At 53.0% G+C, this 19,886-nt stretch overlaps 1 protein-coding gene across 1 annotated transcript in view; it reads left to right on the forward strand.

The window, feature by feature from the left end:
- LOC102947829 (corticotropin-releasing factor receptor 1) overlaps positions 1-19,886 on the forward strand; it is a 118,095-nt gene that overhangs the window by 86,505 nt on the left and 11,704 nt on the right. The window contains exons 7-12 of the mRNA XM_037886932.2: positions 2,894-3,047; positions 4,630-4,690; positions 5,841-5,913; positions 13,676-13,761; positions 18,181-18,316; positions 18,946-18,987. Coding sequence (XP_037742860.1) covers positions 2,894-3,047; positions 4,630-4,690; positions 5,841-5,913; positions 13,676-13,761; positions 18,181-18,316; positions 18,946-18,987 — 552 coding nt within the window. The remainder of the gene's footprint in view (positions 1-2,893; positions 3,048-4,629; positions 4,691-5,840; positions 5,914-13,675; positions 13,762-18,180; positions 18,317-18,945; positions 18,988-19,886) is intronic.

Here is a 19,886-nt window from a genome sequence, read left to right on the forward strand (position 1 = left end):
GGCCTGTGTCTGCTGTGTGGTTGCACGTGTGAGTTAATCCCCTGGAGCAGCCTGGCTCCGGGATGTGATTAACCTGGCGCTTGGCCTCCAGGAGACGTCCCGGCCCCGAGGCCGCACGGGGTCATCAGAACCTCAGCAAGTTAGTGCGGAGGGGAGGAGACATGCGCCCCTGACCTTTGCCCGGGGAGGCTGGCAGGGGCACCAGAGTCAGTCTATAGCCTAGACCAAGTGCTACTCACCCCCAGCCCATAGATCGGCTGCTCACAGCTGCTTCTGAGCCCCCAGGGCCCCTCCACCTGCCCCCCACCCCCACGGACCTGGCTAGTTTTCTGCAGGCGGATTTGCAGCTCCTTGGGTTCAAACCCTTCAGGCTGCCCTGGCTGGCCCAGCTGGACTCCCAGCAGGGTCCCCCAGGACTGTAGGCCAAGGTGTACCTATCACCAGCTCTCACCAGCACCCACGGTGAGAAGCCACCTTGCAAACGGATACAGAGTGGGTCCCTTAGCACCCCAGTGCTTTGCTTCTTGCGGCAGCGCTGGATCCTTCACAGCCGGCAAAGAGCTGAGAATGCGGGTAGGTGCTGGGCAATCTCCCCTGCCCTCCACTCTGCTGATACACCTCATGCCTGACCCACAGCCCCCTGCTATTCCAGCCCTGGGCTGCCCCCCAGCTGTGCCAATGCACCTCTCTCCTGACCCGCAGCCCCCTGCTATTCCAGCCCTGGGCTGCTCCCCGCCTGTGCCAATGCACCTCTCTCCTGACCCGCAGCCCCCTGCTATTCCAGCCCTGGGCTCCTGACACAGCGTTCTGCCAATGCACCTCATGCCTGACTCACAGCCCCCCCCGTCCCCAGCACCCCGACGCTGTGCCCATGCCAAGATTGAGGTGCATTGGCAAAGCCCTCCAGGGCGAGGATACACAGGCCCTTCCCACACTGTTAGGCCTGGCTCTGCCCAGTGCTTTTAGCCCCTTCCATTCCCGGAGCAGGAAATTCACCCCCATGATATGGTTCACAAAAGGCGGGGGGGTCCGTGTCCATGACCCTTAGCACCCAGCTCCTTTTCTCCCCCATCCTCCGGCATCACCGCGCAGCGTTCCCCAGCACAGGCCTTGCTGCACAATAGTCCAGGTCTGACGCCGCGGGAGGGGGAGGTGAAGGGGCGGGAGGCGAGCGGGTACAGGAGATGTAGAGTCGGATGGGAAGGCTGGGGGGTAGTTCGGGACAGTCTGAAAGCTGAGGCTGGAGTTTCCGTACTGCAGAGGCGGAAGAAGCAAATTTGGCCCAAACATAATTGGCCAGGGGTCAAACGCTGCCCTACACAAACCCCACTGACTCTGCTCAGGGAGTAAGTCCACCCAGAATTCGTCCCGAGGGGGACGTTTACACTGTGAGTGGCAGCCCGTGGCTGCGAGTCTCAGCTCCCAGGCCGACAGAGTCACGATTGCGGGGCTGGATCTCAGGCTCCAAAACACCTCCTTCCTCCGAGCTGGGCTGGCTCCACCGCTGTTCTTAGCCCCAGAGGGCAAGCCCCACTGCGGGGGGCGGTGTAGACGGCGCTGGGGAAAGGGCGCTGCTGGCGTTACCCAGCACTGCAGGGCCATGCACACGGCACTGGGCAAAGGCAGTCAGTGAAGGGAAGCTGGTGGCCAGCAGGCCGCCTGGCAAGAGAAGCGGGGACAAGATAGGCCGGTGGCAGGGAGGCAGGTGTACTGGGCCAACGCCTCCTGCTAATCCCCCTCCCCTGTGCGCAGCACGCTCCGTCCCACAATCCCAGAGCCGGCTCCTGCTCCAGCCCTGCTGACTTGACCGTCGACCCAGGGTCTGCTCCGTAGCATTCCAGAGGGCTTGCTAGTTTTTATAGCCAATGTCACTTGGGGGCTTTGGGGGCTAAGAGGAAATAGATGGGAGTGGAGGCCTGCTGAATGGGGGGCCAGAGAGGAAGAAGCGTCCCAGACGGGAGTCTGACAAGATGAGGGCTCAGATCCCCGAAGGTATTTAGGCACCCAACTTCCATTGATTTAGGCACTTAAATGCCTTTGAGGATCTGAGCCCAGGGCTGGTGTGTGTCCAGCAGGACCGGCCCCTCTAACCCTCTCCCAGCAACCCTCACTTCCAGGTCAGCCCGGCTCCAGCCTGGCGTTGGGGGCGGTGATTTGAGGGGGTTACATGGTCTCTGTGAGGGGAGGGGAAAGCGGGGCATGGAAGCATAGCAGAGGAGACGAAGCCATGTCCATGCCCAGGCCACCCCTGGAATATGCCTGTGCCGGGGGCCTCTCAGCAGGGAATCGCCTGTGTGAGATGCACTATGCGCAGTCAGCCCTGGGGGTGGGTATCACAGTGCAAGCAAGTCGCACCTTGCTTTAATTTACTGTAGGCGGACGGCCATAGAACTACCCCGAGAGGCGCAGGGGACTAGCCTGGGACTTACGTGACCTTTGTTCAAATCTGTGTTTCCCACTGAGCACTTGGGTTAGTTTGTGCCTCAGTTTCCAATGTGCCCCAGAGGGATAATAGCAGCTTCACAGGGGATGTTGTGAGGATAAACATATGAATGATTGTGAGAAGCTTTGATGCTACAATAATGGGGACTAGATAAGAACTAACGTAGATTCAAGTGATATGGGGTCTCTGCCACTGACCCAGTGGGTCTCCCTGGGCAAGTCCCTTTCTCTGTGTGCCTCTGTTTCCCCTCGGTAATATGGAGCTGCTGGGGCTTCCTACCTTTGAGCTCCTGTAGGAAGAGTGCTGTCTCTGTTCAGCACCAGATGAATCAAGCAGCCCAGTGGGGAGAAGAAACTCTGAAATGGCTGAGCTGTTTGTTTTATTGCTTCATGGTCTGTTCCTAAAGCATACCCTCTCCTGCTTCCTTTGTATCCCTCCCCGCCGTGGCAGGCCTGGTGCCGCCTGGTCACAGCCGCCTACAATTACTTCCATGTCACCAACTTCTTCTGGATGTTCGGCGAGGGCTGCTACCTCCACACGGCCATTGTGCTCACCTACTCCACCGACAAGCTCCGCAAGTGGATGTTCATCTGCATCGGCTGGTGTAAGTCCCACGGAGCACGGGCAAGACTGGGGCATTCACTGCGGTTCTGACTTTCTGTGCAAGCCCTTTGCTGGTTGGGGCCGGCTGGTGAGCAGTGGCCCTGGGTGCGAGTTGCTCCACCACTATCGTTCTCCAAGTGCAACATTGCGTCCTGCAGGGCAGAGACAGATGGGAGAGAAATCAAAGCAGAAAATTCAGACCTCACAATGTGTGCCCCAGGGTGGGCGCCTGCGCTGCACACGGGGGATCCGTGCGGACGCCGGGGGTGGGCGCCAGCGCTGCACGCGGGGATCCGTGCGGACGCCGGGGGTGGGCGCCAGCGCTGCACGCGGGGATCCGTGCGGACGCCGGGGGTGGGCGCCAGGGCTGCACGCGGGGATCCGTGCGGACGCCGGGGGTGGGCGCCGGCGCTGCACGCGGGGGATCCGTGCGGACGCCGGGGGTGGGCGCCGGCGCTGCACGCGGGGGATCCGTTCGGACGCCGGGGTGGGCGCCGGCGCTGCACGCGGGGGATCCGTGCGGACACCGGGGTGGGCGCCGGCGCTGCACGCGGGGGATCCGTGCGGACGCCGGGGGTGGGCGCCGGCGCTGCACGCGGGGGATCCGTGCGGACACCGGGGTGGGCGCCGGCGCTGCACGCAGGGGATCCGTGCGGACACCGGGGTGGGCACCGGCGCTGCACGCGGGGATCTGTGCAGAGCAGACAAGCTGCCAGCTTTCCCCCGAAGGGGAATGTAACAGCCCCTCCCATGGTACCTCTGCCCGGTCTTGCCACGATGAGGCTGGATAGATTCTCTCGTGGTCGTGAGGCCCCAGCTCTGGTAGGCCCGGCTGCCGTGCCCTACAGCTGAACCACATCTTCTCGTGGCTCCTAGGGCAGCAGGAACTTGGAGCATTTGGAGGCAGCACCCACTGGTGGATCAACTCCACACTGGACCCAGAGTCCCTCAGGGCTTGGCACAAATGATCTTCAATCCTCTGGGGGCAGCCCGCAGTGTGTGCTCAGCCACAGAACATCCTGTGGGCAGCAGAGGGGAGGGCCCCGGACGAGGAGGTATTTCTTCCTGCCTAGCCCCTGAGCTTGTAGTGTGGGGCAGAGCTTTCCCTGAATCCGAGCTCCGGGTCTCGCTGGGGATATTCAGGGCAATCAGCATCTGTCTGCATTGCACAGGCAGGCAGCGTCCTGCACAAGCATGTACCAAGCTCAGTGCAAAATCCAGGACCGGAGCTGGCCGTAGCAAAGGAGAAACCTTTCCTCAATCGCGTTGTCTTTGTTTCAAAACTTTCACCTCATTTTTTTCCTCATTCACACTTCCAAAGCGCCTTGGCCAGCCCGATATTGGGTTGAAAAACAAGGAGGCGGAAGGGGACAGGTCCTGAAAACATCGCCAGCATTTTTCCCCAATTCCCAGATTTTGAATTTGTAAATTTCATTAGAAACCATCTTCCAACCAGAGCCGACACTTTGGGGGCAGCGTCTCGCGAGTGCCCCCCGAGTCCTGGCCACAAATCTGGAGTAGATCTTCCCAGGACCTTCATCTGTACTTCTGCCACTCAGACAGATATGTTTCTTTCCTCGCAGGTATCCCTTTTCCCATCATTATTGCCTGGGCCCTGGGAAAGCTGTATTATGACAATGAGAAGTAAGCCTGATTTCTACCACATCTATTAGCATTGGGAAAATATTGATATGGATGCGCTGCTCAGGACGGCTGCTGAACAAACAAAGAGGTGGATATGTTCCCACCCTAAAGAGTTCACAGAAGGCCGGCTACATGCAAAGGGTGGGGAAAGACAGACAAGATCCTTCCTTGGTTTGGTGCACGAGCCCTAGTCCCGCTCAGTGACTGGCTGCTGCTGGGCTTTCCCCGTGAAGTGATAAGTGAGGACTGAAGGGGAGACGTTAGCCCGAGCCTGGGATCCTACAAAGTGTTTGCTAAACGGAGCTGGGATTTAATCTGCCAGCAGAGTTATACACTGACTCCGCCTGTGCCACTTTCCCAGAGACCTGCTAATGGAGGATTTAGCTGGAACAGGATGTGTTCTCTGTGTGAACGGTGGCATTAAAATTAGCCCATTTCGGTGCCTGATAACTTGCCTTGTTTTCCAGCCGCGGTTTTGCCTCGTGACTCTAAGACCTTTCCCACTCCCGTGCGATTTGCACCGGTTGAGATGTGTGGCAAAAGCCGAGGAGACACTCTCAGGACTTGTCCACGTGGGATGTTAGACTTGTATACTTGTACTGCTTTGGTTATACCCTTATAACTGCCCGTGTGGATGCTGTAATTCTTGAATACCAGGGTCTCTTCAGTTTAGATTAGACAACTTCCAAAGCAACACAAACTAACCCAGCAAAAGGCCCTCTTAAAGCTTGCCTACACTCTCAGTTTAATTCAGATTAGGGTAAAGTGTCAATTTAAAGTGCATTGCTCTTCCTGACTAACTCCATGTGTAAGCCCCCTTCTTCCAGAATAAGCGTGCTTGATTCCTCTTTAGTTAAATTAAACTAAACCAGAGCAAGGTCCTTTAATTCCAAAAGAAGCACATCCACACATATTGCTGATCAGTAATAGCTATTCCAGAATAAATCCAGGTGTAGACAAGCCTCTATTCCAGATTAAGAGTCTCCACACGGGCAGTTATACCCAACTAGTTATTGTGCTTTAAATTCACACCCTACCGTACACCGATATAACTTCCCATGCAGACAAGGCCTTAGGAGGGGCTCTTCCAAGGAAGTTGTGCCTAGATTCATGGCCCTGAGGCTGACCGCCCCGTTCGCTTGACTTGCAGATGCTGGTTCGGGAAGCGAGCAGGAGTCTATACCGATTACATCTACCAAGGCCCCATGATCCTGGTGCTCCTGGTAAGAACAGATGTTCTTGCTCACTTGATGAGCTTCAATCTTGTTCTGATTGTGGTGGCCACATTCTCCTAAGCTGCTCCAGCCTCTTCAGCCAGGGAGAGCTGCTCTGCTCTGCCCATGGGATCGGTGAAGGGGGAACATTTCTTCGGAGATCATCTGCCTCAGCAGACTGAGGTCTTGGAAATAACCACAACCCCCGAAATGCCCATCAGTGTTTCACCCCGATGTGCCGAAGCCAGCCAGTCAGGGTGTCTGACACTCAGCTGCTTCTGTGGGGTGCCTTGGGGAAAGCCTGCAGGTCCCATGGCAGCCGTTGTACTGTGATTGCTGGCAGCCCCCTGACAGGGTGACGTGAGGGGAGAGAGCAAACGATAAAGAAAAAGCAGAGCAGGAATGGAGCTAGCCAGCCAGCATTGCTTTGAGCAAGGAAGGACGGGTTAGAACGTAATGTAACTGCCTGGGGCAGCACTGGACGTCCCATCCAGTGCAGTCGAGCGGCTAACTAGACAAGGCTCTCATCAAACCGTTTGATCCCAACCCAGCTGCTAAGCCCCCAGCCTCCAAAATCTGACTCCCTTGGCTCTCAGCTAATAAACTCTTTAAGCATCTTGGGCTGTCTTCTGTTTGTACAGCTCCTTGCACCCTGATCCTCAGGTGCTCCCACCATATAAACAATAACAGGTAATCACACTGAAAATCGCTCCCCTTTCTGCACCTCCTTCGGCACCCCCAAGCTATCCTTCACCCCAACTTCCAACTCCCACCTTTTCACCCTGCTGGTAGGAGACCCTCCCTGCTTGATTCCTCTCCCAGCCGGAAACCACCCTCCCACTTGTAACCCCGGGTCTGTCCCTCCCATTCCTGCCCCTGAAATTCCAAAACTCCCCCCCACCTTGCAGGTTTATCACTGTTCCCCTCTTCTCCCAGCTGCCAAACTCCTTCTTGTGTCTGACTCAGGTCAGCTGTACAGTGTAGACAGATCACTGTCCACAATGGACATCTACCAACCATCCCAGATGGGCACCATCCTGAATTCCATGGCAAAGTGGCTTGACCACATTAGTAACATTATCTATTTGTTGTATTCTTGTAGCATTTCCAGGCCCAAGGCATGGATCAGGGCCCCATTGGGCTAGGCACAGTACAGACCCAAATGACAGTGTCTGCCCCAAAGAGGATCCCCCAAGGACAACGTTGCAAGACAACAGGTGTCAGCGACAGACAGGGGAATACAAGACAACCCTGGTCGGCAGAACAGACAGCGGGTGGTATCAGCACACCCGCTGCCTAACTGGCACCTAGTTTTTTTCAGGCTCACGGCAAAGGGGAGTTGTGAGGAGGACAAGAAGGTGGTTTTGTTGATGTTTATGGGGAGCGCGAGGGGCCGCACTGGAGAAGGCACGAAGGTGCTTGTTAGAAAGTGGCACAAACAGGCACCGGAGGCTGGCGTCTCTGGCCGAGCAGAGTGGGGCGTCAGCGTCTGGGTAGCGAACGAGAGCTGAGGCGGGGATAGGCCGTGAAAGCAAAGATGAGCGGTTTGTGTTTCATGCAGTGGAGAAGGGCGGGCCAGTGGAGGGGCCCCAGGGCAGAGTGCTGGGAATCAGCAACTGAGACAGCACTCTGGTCACTGGCGAGCCCACTCGGGCCTGAATGAGGAGGTCAGATCAGATTGGGCGGGGGGAAGCGAATGAGCCCATTAACGAGGAGGCTGGGTAGAAGATCATAGGGAGGCCGTGTCGGGGGAAGGAGCAGAAGAGAGAGAAAGGCTAGTAGGGCTGAAAAGAAGGAGGAGACACCTCTGCTCTGCCCACCTTCGGAGAAGGGGCAGTAAAACTGGGGGGTACTGTAAATCCAGCCCCTGCACTAGTATGTCGAAGGTGGTGGAGTGAAACACTGCCCAGTGGTATAGGTCTGTGCCAAGCAGAGGGTGCGCCGTCCCACCCCGTCCCAGAGGGGTTGTGGTGACATGCCAGGGAGATGCTGTTTGAATGGACTGATTCTGTAGGGATGCCAAAATATTCCCCGTGCCTGGGAAGTTCCTTTTTCACCTTTAAAATGGTCACAAAAGGAGCATCCGTTCCACCTCATCTTTGCTAAAGCAGCTCAAACAGCACGCATCAGACCAGCCCTGGCTTCTCAAGGCCTGTTAGTATCTGAGTGCGCTTGGTGAGGAAATGAACCGGGACTCACCAAACGGGATTCATAGAATCATAGAATTTCAGGGTTGGAAGGGACCTCAGGAGGTCATCTAGTCCAACCCCCTGCTCAAAGCAGGACCAATCCCCAACTAAACCATCCCAGCCAGGGCTTTGTCAAGCCTGACCTTAAAAACCTCTAAGGAAGGAGATTCCACCACCTCCCTAGGTAACCCATTCCACCCTCCTAGTGAAAAAGTTTTTCCTAATAGGCAACCTAAACCTCTCCCACTGCAACTTGAGACCATTACTCCTCGTTCTGTCATCTGCTACCACTGAGAACAGCCAAGCTCCATCCTCTCTGGAACCCCCTTTCAGGTAGTTGAAAGCAGCTATCAAATCCCCCCTCATCCTTCTCTTCCGCAGACTAAACAATCCCAGTTCCCTCAGCCTCTCCTCATAAGTCATGTGTTCCAGTCCCCTAATCATTTTTGTTGCCCTCCACTGGACATTTTCCAATTTTTCCACATCGTTCTTGTAGTGTGCGGCCCAAAACTGGACACAGTACTCCAGATGAGGCCTCACCAGTGTCGAATAGAGGGGAATGATCACGTCCCTCGATCTGCTGGCAATGCCCCTACTTATACAGCCCAAAATACCATGTCTTTGCAAGGTGTTTGTGATGCCAACCTGGTCATTGCCCAGCTGACCGACCCTTGTAAACAGAAGATGTGAAGGAGTGTGACACACTGGGACTTGGTTTTGCGGTGGGACTTGGGATGTGTTGGCAGGAGGGGAAAAGCCACGTGAAAGGCCCCCGTGGCTACTCCTCCCTTCCCGCCGATCAGTAATAATACCCAGGGCTTTTAATCACCGGTTATCAACTGGCCTCCCCTCGATTCCTCTGTATAATTGGGCCTGGCTTCTCATTTCCCAGCCCTTTAGGTAGCCAGACTGTTTTTAATCTGTGTCAGTTTTGCTTGGCCCTGTCTACAGCTCCCCCCATGACCTCATTAATGGAGCAGCAATCAGGGAAGCTGCCAGGCAATGGATTGATTGCCTCCAGGACTCACAGAAGCTTATTCACCTTTCTCTTTCTTTTCCTTCTTTTTCTTTCTTCCTCCCCTTTCTCCACCCCTCTGTCTTTTAACCCTTCCCCTCCAGCTCTCCATCTCCATCTCCCACCACTTCTCTTCTCCCCTGGAACAAAGTCCAGATCTGACACTGAAGTTGACCCCCGAATGTCTTGCTAATAAAGTGCTTTGAAGATGCTAAATGAAACTGCCCCCTTCCCCGAGTGCCGTCCAGCCTGTGTGTTGAACGAGGCGGGGGCCTGTGGAAATCATGGAAGTCATTAAAGACTCCATCAGAATTAGAGCAGGGTTGACATTTTTTTCATCAAAGCTTTTTTTCCAGCAAAAAATGTGTTTTTTTAAATAAAAATTACATTGTTATTTTTGAGGTTTTTAGATGAACCACCCCCCCCCCCAGTTTTACAATATTGAAATGGCTCCATGAATTTCCCAAAACATGGAGGGAGAAAGGGTTTATAAGTGTGTGTAATAAAGCCCATGTGAGACTGCAGGACTGGAGCAACTCAGTGATGCCACATCACATGGGCCCCATTTAAGATCAGAAAGATCGTTTTCCTGCAAACACCCACTGGGATCTAAGAGTCGACCTGGGTCTTTTCCTTCTCCTTCAGCATCCCCAGGAATAAATGAGGCCCTCGGTTGTATGTCAACTGAATTGTTGGCTAAGTTCTAGTCTCATACACTTGGCCAGCCCTAGGGGCTTGAGTGAGTTTCATAGGATCATAGAAGATTAGGGTTGGAAGAGACCTCAGGAGGTCACCTCGTCCAACCCCCTGCTCAAAGCAGGACCAATCCCCAACTAAATCATCCCAGCCAGGGCTTTGTCAAGCCGGGCCTTAAAAACCTCGAAGGATGGAGATTCCACCAGCACAGGAGAGGCTGACTGGAACCTAGTCCTGTCGCTGAGGCACGGGAAGGAATCGATTGTAGCTCACTTGCCCAGAGGTCTGCTGGCCCTACCAGGTTCCCAGCAGCGACAAGCTGATGGTCCCCCCCAGTGCAAGGGAGATCACTATGGAGGTAGTGTAGCCAGCCCTATACCATCACCCCAAGGCAGGGTGCATGGCTCAGGGGACATGCTGTGCTCCAGCCATCCCCAGAAACCCAACAGCCCCTTGGGGGTCATTAGCAGCCAGCAGACAACAGAGCCGCTCTGAGGATGCTCATAACTTGCACCAGAGGCTAAACCAGCTCCCAGCAGCCCTGGGGATCTGAGGAGTGGGAGCAGAGCATGCACCAGCTTTTCCACCTTCCCCATGGCATGCGGCTTGGTTCCTGGGGCACGTTATGCTTGCTTATGCCAGACTTGAGCCTGGCCCTTTGAGATCAGCCCTGCTGTCTTGAGATGAATTCTGGGCACCCAGCTGGCATAGGGCAGGTGGCCTGGCTCTCAGAGGGTCTGCTCCCCTCTAGGGCCTGGTTCCCCCTGCCATGCAGCAGCATCTACTCCTGTGTGCAGTGAGTGAGTCTGAGGCCCGCCTTATGCCAGGGCAATCACTGACACACAGCTCAAGGCAGAGGGGGATCTGGATGGCTGGGCAGCAGAGCCTGTCTGCTCAGAACTGGCCCCCGGGGAGAGAGCACTCGTCTCCCCCCAGCATATGGGTAATGAGGCCTTTTCATCCCCTGCCCGCCACAGAGGCAGAGCGGCACGGCCGGGCAAGGCTGGCTCGGATCGACGCCTCCCTGGCACCACAGCTTTCTCTGCAAGTTTCTGCCCTTGGGGGATGGTTTTCCCCCCGGATGTGATGGCACTGAGCAGCCATCAGGGTAACTGCATTCTCCAGCCAGGTCCTGTCGCTACCCCGGGAGCAGGAACAGAGAAGTGGGGGGAAGGGGGGCTGTGCTTTTTCCCACCATCAGAAGAGAAACAGCATTAAGGTTTGAGCTTCGTCTGGTGACCAAACCCCAAGAGACGGGAGCTTGGCTGCATCTCTAACTGGAGGGGCTCTGTCACATAAGATTTATAGAGGGGCTATTTGATTCCCTGTTCTAGTCTGACCTCCTGTATATCACAAGCCCTTAAACTTCACCCAGTGATGCCTGGATTGAGCCCAGCAACTGGTGTTGGACTAAAGTATTAGCCATCCACCTCTCCTGGCAGCCAGCCCTGGCTCTCTGGACACATGCCTGGGCCTGACCTGCGACCAGATCCAAGCAACTTTCTTTCTCCACGGTCAGGGAGGCAGCCAAGCTGCGCAGCCCCACGCAGGAAAAACCGCTCGGCCAGGGATGCCTCACAGACTGACCAAGAGGCCCCAGAAACACTCAGGAAGCCTGAGGGGCAAAGCATTTGAGTGACAGACGTAGCCATGGCTGGAGGGGAAAGGTGCGGAGAGGAACCAGCCAGGGACTCCAGCTGTTCAGAGTAGAAGCAGCCAAAGCAGGAACTTTGGGACATTCAGAGAACTTTCCATTGCCCCTGCCCTGTCCCCCTCATCCGCTTCCCTTCCCTTTTCTTTCTGTTCAGCTGATCCCCTCCGAACTAACCCCCCACAAAAATAATGGCACTAACATGCCACTTGCTGCCATCCCACGGCTAGTGTGTTTCTACCCCCGCCCCGGGTCTAGCTGCTCTGTTTCAATTGTGAGCAATTTGGGGCAGGGACCAGCAACTATCCCATGTCTGTACCGCACCTAGCACAGTGGGGCCCCATTCTTAGGCATGACCATAGAAACACAATAAATAATATATGCTATTCAGACTAGCCACTGGAGGAGGATTTGATGCGCGCTTGGCCACTGGGTTGCAAATTACTGCTAGCCTATAGGAGAACAGTGGCGAGCAGGAGTCCAGACTCTGGGTGGGGAGTATGGCCTAATGGTTGGTGCCGAGTTTAGTGACAGACTAACCAAAGCCTGTTGGCTTTGAAAGCCTCGGGACTGAGGGGATTAGCTGCAGGTCTGGGTGCTATCCACAGCTCTCAGTTGGGGTGTGAGGCCTGGGTCAGTAGAAGGGTTGGGAGCAGCACAGAAACAGAACCAGCAGCCAGGCGAGGTGAGAATTAAGCGCCTTGGCTTCTGGCTCTGAGCTCTGCTGTCCCCTGGGCTACGAGGTGTTTGGGGAGGAGCTTGTGCCTGACAGCCAAACGCAGGGCACATCCTGCAAAATCCAGTAGGCTTAGGAGATGTGACACCCCATCCCCTGCTGTTACAGCCCTGAGCTCCGAACCTGCAGCTCTGTCCATAAACCCCAATCTGCCTGCTAGTCCACTCCCGATCCGGTCAGGAGGGACCAATTGTGCCAGTTCGAAGGGAATGTAATGCTATGTGTTAGGGGGCTTATTCCTTCACCCGCTTCCTTCCCTGGTCCTTCTCGCATGAACAGAGAGCAACAATACCCGAAGTCCAAAGGTGCAAACAATTCGATGTTTATCGGGGTGAACTTCCAGCAAGCATGATTCCAGTTTCCTTCCTTAGTGTCCTCCTTCCCAGCTCTGACACGACAGAGCCTTACACCTGTTTCCTTGTTCCCATTCCTGCCCTTAGCCAAACATGATTCCAATTTCCTTACCCCCATTCCCTGTTCCCATCTCCCCCTTTAGCAAAACATGATTCCAATTTCCTTACCCACATTCCCTGTTCCCATCTCCCCCACCCACACACCCACCCCCCCTTCCTGATTGACTGCAGACTATATAGTAAAACTTGAGTTCTGCTTAGCTATACCTTAACCAATCATTTTCCTGAAATTTAACTAACCAATCCTAACATATTGTAACATGATTATGTAACCAATTATATCCCACCACCTTAATTAGTTTACACCCAGCAAAATTAATTATACCGCAGACAGGAACAATCACAGAACCAGACAGAGATTATACAGACAAACAATAGCAAAGTGGGAACTATAATGACAAAACAATACAGAAGTGAGGATTTCACAGCCCAGCTATTGATAAGTGAGTTCTTGCCAGACAGGATGCTATCAAACTAAGTTTCCTTTTACATTTTCTAGGCACTTCCCTTTCTCTGGAGGGGATCGGCACTATCAGGACAGGATTGTATCCTAACAGCCCAATAGCACCTTATTTCAATGTGACTAGTTTGGAATGTGAGGAGGTGACCGGTCCCTTCCCAGCTTATGGCTGCCTCTGTCGCTTAGCCAAAGGCCTTAATCTAAGAACCAAGCCTCAGACTGTCACAGTAAGAGAAGGACCTTACACTGGCAGACAGTGATTTTGATTCTTTCTTTTATACCCCTAACTAGCCAAGTGATAAGAATACACCTAAATTCTTCGAGTACAGGCCTTTACCGACAGGCCTGAATATCTATGTCCTAACACTATGGACAGATGCCTGCTAGGAAATGGAATGAAACACCAACCTCATTTCCCGTGGGCGTGAAATCAGGACCCAGCGCAGAAGGCGAGTGCTATGGGCAAAGGCTCTGCAAGGCTTTCGGCAGCGGTTCGCTGGGCACTAGATTTTATTTTTTCTGGAGTCCTTTCAGGATTGTTCCGTGGCGCACGGGGTGAGGCGTGGGAGAGGTGTGAACACTGGCGACTTTCCACCGTTTGTCTCTTGCAGATCAACTTCATCTTCTTATTCAACATCGTCCGAATCCTCATGACCAAGCTCCGAGCCTCGACCACCTCGGAGACCATGCAGTACAGGTAGCAGCATGCCCGCCAGAATGCCACTGGCCGGAAGCAGACAGATTGGCTGAGGGGGGCCCCAATTCACTTCTTTCCTGGCGTATAAATAAAGTAACATGGAGAGCTGCCCTGACTAGCCACTGGCTGCCCAAGGCCTCTCTGGGCCTCTCAAAAGCTGGGCAGGAGTCATGGCATGGGAATGCCCTGGCCTTGCCTCCCTGGTCTACCTTTGCCACGGGCTGCTCCTTGTACTGGGGCCCTGGACACTGGCTCCCTGCGTTCATTAATCTAATAACTCCGGCTCCAATGTTTGCACCCCTTAGTACCTCCTGCCCCACAACCCCCAGCCCCAGCCCTGATCCCCCTCCCACCCTCCTAACCCCTTGGTCCCAGCCCGGAGCACCCTCCTACACCCCAGATCATAGAATATCAGGGTTGGAAGGGACCTCAGGAGGTCATCTAGTCCAACCCCTGCTCAAAGCAGGACCAATCCCCAATTTTTGCCCCAGATCCCTAAATGGCCCCCTCAAGGATTGAATTTACAACCCTGGGTTTAGCAGGCCAATGCTCAAACCACTGAGCTATTCCTCCCCCCTCGCTATCCATCCCTCCCCCCCATCTCCAAATCCCTTCATCCCCAGCCCCACCCCAAGAGTCTGCACCCCCAGCCAGAGCCCTCCCACACCCCAACCCTCTGCCCCAGCACGGAGCCCCCTTCCGCCCTCTGAACCCCTTGTCGCAGCCCGGAGCACCCTCCTACACCCCAAATCCCTCATCCCCAGCCCCACCCCAGAGCCTGCACCCCGAGCCAGAGCCCTCCAACACCCCTGCCCCAGCCCAGATCCCCGTCCCACACCCTGAACCCCTCATTTCTGGCCCCATCACAGAACCCGCACTCCCAGCCCAGAGCCCATACCCTCTTCCACTCCCCAACCCTCTGCCTCAGCCCAGAGCCCTCTCCCATACTCTGAACACCTCGACTCCACCCCCCATCCCGGAGTCCCCTCCTTCACCCCAAACCCTTCATTCCTGGCCCCACCCCAGAGCCCACACCCCAAGCCAGAGCCCTCTCCCGCCCTGTGCCCCAACCCCATGAACCAGCCTGGTGAAAATGAGCAAGTGAGTGAAGGTGGGGAGAGCGAGCAACGTTGGAAACCCTATTTAAAGATCCTTGCTCCTGGCTATAAGAGCGCTCTGGTTTTGCCTGCTGTTCCTGGCCAAACGTTCCCCATTCCTCCCACGTACTCTGCCACTCCCCACCCCAGAGGTGGTTGCATTTCGGCAGCACTGTCTCTGAAGCTGCCTGGAACTCTCATTAATGAATGATCTCCTTTGCTTCCTGTAGGTGCATTGTGGCCCCAAGGGGGGCTGGCAACTTTCACACTGAAGGGGACTCAGGCAAAAAGGACAGTGCAACGGGTCATAGGGTGTGAAGCTTTCAGAGGCTGGGGTCTACCTTCGAAAAGCACCAACATGACTTCAGAGCACAGCCCCCATTAACCCTAACCGCCCTAATCACTCAAGGCTTTTGAAAAGGCAGCCAGAGAGCCCAGGCCAGAGACCTCGAGCTGCTTGGTCCTCCACTAAAGGGAGCAATTAGCCAGCTGACTAACGGCCTTTGCAAAAGCCTCCCACCATGGGAGCAAACCTTCTGCTCCCCAAAGCTGGCCCTCCCAATCCCAGCACGGAGGTGAGAATTAAATTGCCACTTGGGAGCAAAGCAAAGGACTAATGAGGAGGAATTAATCGATGCAGCTCAAACACCTGCCCGCCAGAGCTTTTGCCGGCACATGGCACAGAAAATTTAACCCTCCCTCTGCTGAGCAGCACTTTCCAAAAAGAGACAATCACCAAGTCCTAAAATTCTAGGGGTCTTGCAGGGATGCTGGTCCAGATTTTTAAAAATATTTAGTGGGCTCATTCCCATGGGACTGCCTCTATTACAGGAGCTCGATGTTATTGGGGGATGCTTCCCCTGCAGGAGAGGAGCCAGATTGTACCTAGCACATGGTTGAGATGAGGATGGATTTGTACTTACCTAGACAGCTTATGAAGCTTAGGGACAGCCGGAGCACAAGGTTGTGTCCCTGCCCATCCTGGCTAATAGCCATTGATGGACCTATCCTCCATGAACTGAGCTAGTTCTTTTTTGAACCGTTATACTTTTGGCCTTCACAACGTTCCCTGGCAATGAGTTCCACAGGTTGACAGTGTGTTGTGTGAAGAAATACTTCCTTATGTTTATTTAAACCTGTTGCCTATTAATTTCATTGGAGTGACCCACGGTTCTTGTGTGAAGGGGTAACTAACACTTCCTTATTCACTTTCGACACACCAGTCATGATTTTATAGACCTCTATCATATCCCCCCTTAGGCTTCTCTTTTCCAAGCTGAACAGTCCCAGTCTTTTTAATCTCTCCCCATATAGAAATTGTTCCACCCCCTCATCATTTTAGTTCCAGGTCCAGGTACACTGTATCGATTGGATCACCCTTGACCATGTGTTTGCTGAGCCCCCTTAAAGAATTCTAATAGATTAGTGAGCCATGATTTCCCTTTACAAAAGCTGTGTTGACTCTTCCCCTGAGTATAGTGTTTATCTATGTGTCTGATAATTCTGTTCTTTACTATAGTTTTAACCAACTTGCCTGGTACTGAAGTCAGGCTTAACGGCCTGTAATTGCCAGGATCACTTCTGGAGCCTTTTTAAAAAAATCGGTGTTACATTAGCTGTCCTCCCATCACCTGGTACAGAGGCTGATTGAAGTGATAGGCTACATACCAGAATTAGTAGTTCTTCAGTTTCACATTTGAGTTCCTTCAGAACTCTTGGGTGAATCCCATCTGGTCCTGGTAACTTATGACGGTTTAATTTATCAATTTGTTCCAAAACCTCCTCCTATTGATACCTCAATCTGGGACCGTTCCTCAGATTTGTCATCTGAAAATAATGGCTCAGGTGTGGGAATCTTCCTTGCATCCTCTGCAGCGAAGACCAATGCAAAGAATTCATTTAGCTTCTCACAATAACCTTGTCTTCCTTGAATGCTCCTTTAGCACCTCGATCATCCAGTGACCCCACAGATTGTTTAGCAGGCTTCCTACTTCTGATGTACTTAATTTTATTTTTGCTGTTAGTTTTTGTGTCTTTTGCTACTTGCTCTTCAAATTATTTTTTGTCTAATTATACTTGACCTGCCTAATTATACTTTCCTTCTTAACATACCAGAGTTTATGGACCTTTCTATTTGCCTCTGTAGGATTTGACTTCCAGTTTTTAAAGGATGCCTTTTTGCCTCTAACTGCCTCTTTTACTCTGTTTTTTAATGATGGTGGCATTTTTTGGTCCTCTTTTTTTTTTAATTTGGGCTATACGTTTAATTTGAGCCTCTGTTATGATGTTTTTTTAAGAGTTTCCATGCAGTTTGCAGGCATGTCACTCTTGTGACTGTTTCTTTTAATTGCTGTTTAACTGGCTTCCTCATTTTTATGTAGTTCCCCTTTTGAAGTTAAATGCTACTGTGGTGAGCTTCTTTGGTATTTTCTTCCCAACGAGGATGCTGAATTAATTGCAGGATGGCGCTATTACCAGCAGTTCAACTATATTCACCTCCTGGACCTGACCCTGTGCACCGCTTAGGACTGAATCAAGAACAGCCTCTCCCCTTGTGGGCTCCAGGACTAGCTGCTCCAAGAAGCAGTCTAGAAAGTTTGGTGTCTAGAAAATGTATCTCTGCATCCCATCCTGAGGTGACGCATACCCAGTCACTATGGGACTAGCTGAAATCCCCCATTATTATTGGCAAAAAGAAAAGAAGAACTTGTGGCACCTTAGAGACTAACCAATTTATTTGAGCAGTGAGCTGTAGCTCACGAAAGCTTATGCTCAAATAAATTGGTTAGTCTCTAAGGTGCCACAAGTCCTCCTTTTCTTTTTGCGAATACAGACTAACACAGCTGCTACTCTGAAACCTGTCATTATTATTGGGTTTTCTGTTTGTTTATCCTCCCTATTCTTCCTGTCACCAGACTGGTCAGGTGGTCGGTAGTGTATTCCTGCTGCTATACTCTTATTACTCAAGCATGAAACTTCTATCCAGAGAGATTCTGTGGCACAGTTTGATTCATTTAAGATTTTTCCAATATTTGATTCTACGCTTTCTTTCACATACAGTGCCACTCCCCCACCAGCACAACCTACTCTGTCATGCCTAGACATTTTGTACCCCAGTATTACCGCATCTCATCGATTATCATTGTTCCAGCAAGTTTCTGTGGCTTCCCCACTCCCCTGCTCACAATAATCTGATTGCCGTACCTTTGTCCAGTAAGAGAAATTGATCCCAACCTCCCTGCTCAGATCTGCCCCGGGGTAGTGGCAGGGGGAGGAATCAGCTGCTGTACTGATGTGGTTGAACCCTGTGTTCATTCCTCAGGAAAGCAGTGAAGGCCACGCTGGTCCTGCTGCCGTTGCTGGGCATCACCTACATGCTGTTCTTTGTGAATCCAGGGGAAGACGAGATCTCCCGGGTCGTTTTCATCTACTTCAACTCCTTCCTGGAATCTTTCCAGGTATGCGCCCCGGGGTATGCGCCCAGCATCATCCCCTCCTGGCCAGAACCCTGCATGCACCGGCAGGCCCTGCTTTACCAGCCCACGCCCCTGGCCAGAACCATAGCCAGGAAATATGTCACCCAGCTGGAAAATGTGCCTGAAGCTGCATCAGACGCGCATCCTGGGGATGCTGAGCTCGCCTGGCCGTACCGAGACCGGTGGCCACCCTCACTGACGTCACTGCTGGGTTCTACACCAAACCCTGTGAAATGGCAAGATTTTACCCCTGCTGGCCCCACAACCCAACAAACCGGAGATTGGCTTAAAAATCACGAGATCAAAGATATGAATTGAGGGGGAGTCTATTTCTTTGCCTTCTGATTTCTGGGCCTGTCAGTCACACCCCGGTCACATTTCCAGCTTTTCTCTGCAACCACAAGGGCTAGAAACTTCCTGTTTTGTTTAATGACAGCCAAGATTCTTACTCCATCACTTGACTCCAGGAGCTCGGGCTTTAAGTAAAGCACCTGTGACAAGAATGGACATGTCTGATCAATGCAACGCAGGCGGCTGTCAGCCCCAGAGTAGCCCGTGGGCCCTGGTCCCTGCTTCATACAGTTCATAATTACTGTGTTTCTTTCTTCCAGGGCTTCTTTGTCTCCGTCTTCTACTGCTTCCTGAACAGCGAGGTGAGCATTTCCTTGTGAGGTGAGGGGATGGAGGGGGATCTCTCAGCTGTACAGCTTCCACATGGGAGTTCCCGCTGTGCCTGACAAATGAAACAGCCCTGCCTGTCCAATCTAATGACTGTATTAATGGATGGGGAGATGGGCCCAGGGCTGGTCACCCTGGGAGACCTGGGCTTTCCTGACACTTGGAGCCATAATGAAACAAGTGTGGTGGATTTAACCTGGTCCCCAGTATTTCTGTGTCCAAATCGGCTGGCAGGGGTAGTAAAGACCAGGGACTAAGGTGCATCGGCAGAGCTGGGTGTGGTTCCAAGACTGGAAGGGCAGGAGTCAACTCATCAGTGGGAGTCACCTTCTCCCAGCAATGCCAGATCTGTTCCCGCAGAGCTTGTAATCGGCACTATTCACAAATACGCCAGCTCCCTGCCCTGCATTTCAGCAACAAACTGAGCACTGCATCGTCTGGAAGGCCAAGAGACGGTCACAGCTGTGTGCAGTTGCTACATTCCCTGCCTGTGCTGAACAGATTCTGGGTTTGTTGCCCTCCTTGGGATTAATTTCCAAGGTATGAAACTGTGTCACCAGGAGACACACACATACACACACCCTCCTAATATCACTTCTGGGGAAAGTGGGTCAAAAAATGGCAAGTATTCATCATGGGAAAATCTCAGGCTTGAATCATTTTCATCAGAATTTCCCATTAAAATTTCTTGGGTTCGGGGGTTTTTTCAACAAAAAAGAAAAACTGGAAACAAACATTTTCAGTGTCTTGAAAACATATATGGGGGTGGGGAAGTTGGGGGGGGGGGGGTTGGTTAAAAGGGTCAGATTTTGCAAATCAGAAACCAAACATTTTCCTGAAAACTGAACATTTTCCCCAAAGGCTTTTACTGTAA

This window comes from Chelonia mydas, chromosome 27 (genome assembly GCF_015237465.2).
Source record: "Chelonia mydas isolate rCheMyd1 chromosome 27, rCheMyd1.pri.v2, whole genome shotgun sequence".
Taxonomy (NCBI): domain Eukaryota; kingdom Metazoa; phylum Chordata; order Testudines; family Cheloniidae; genus Chelonia; species Chelonia mydas.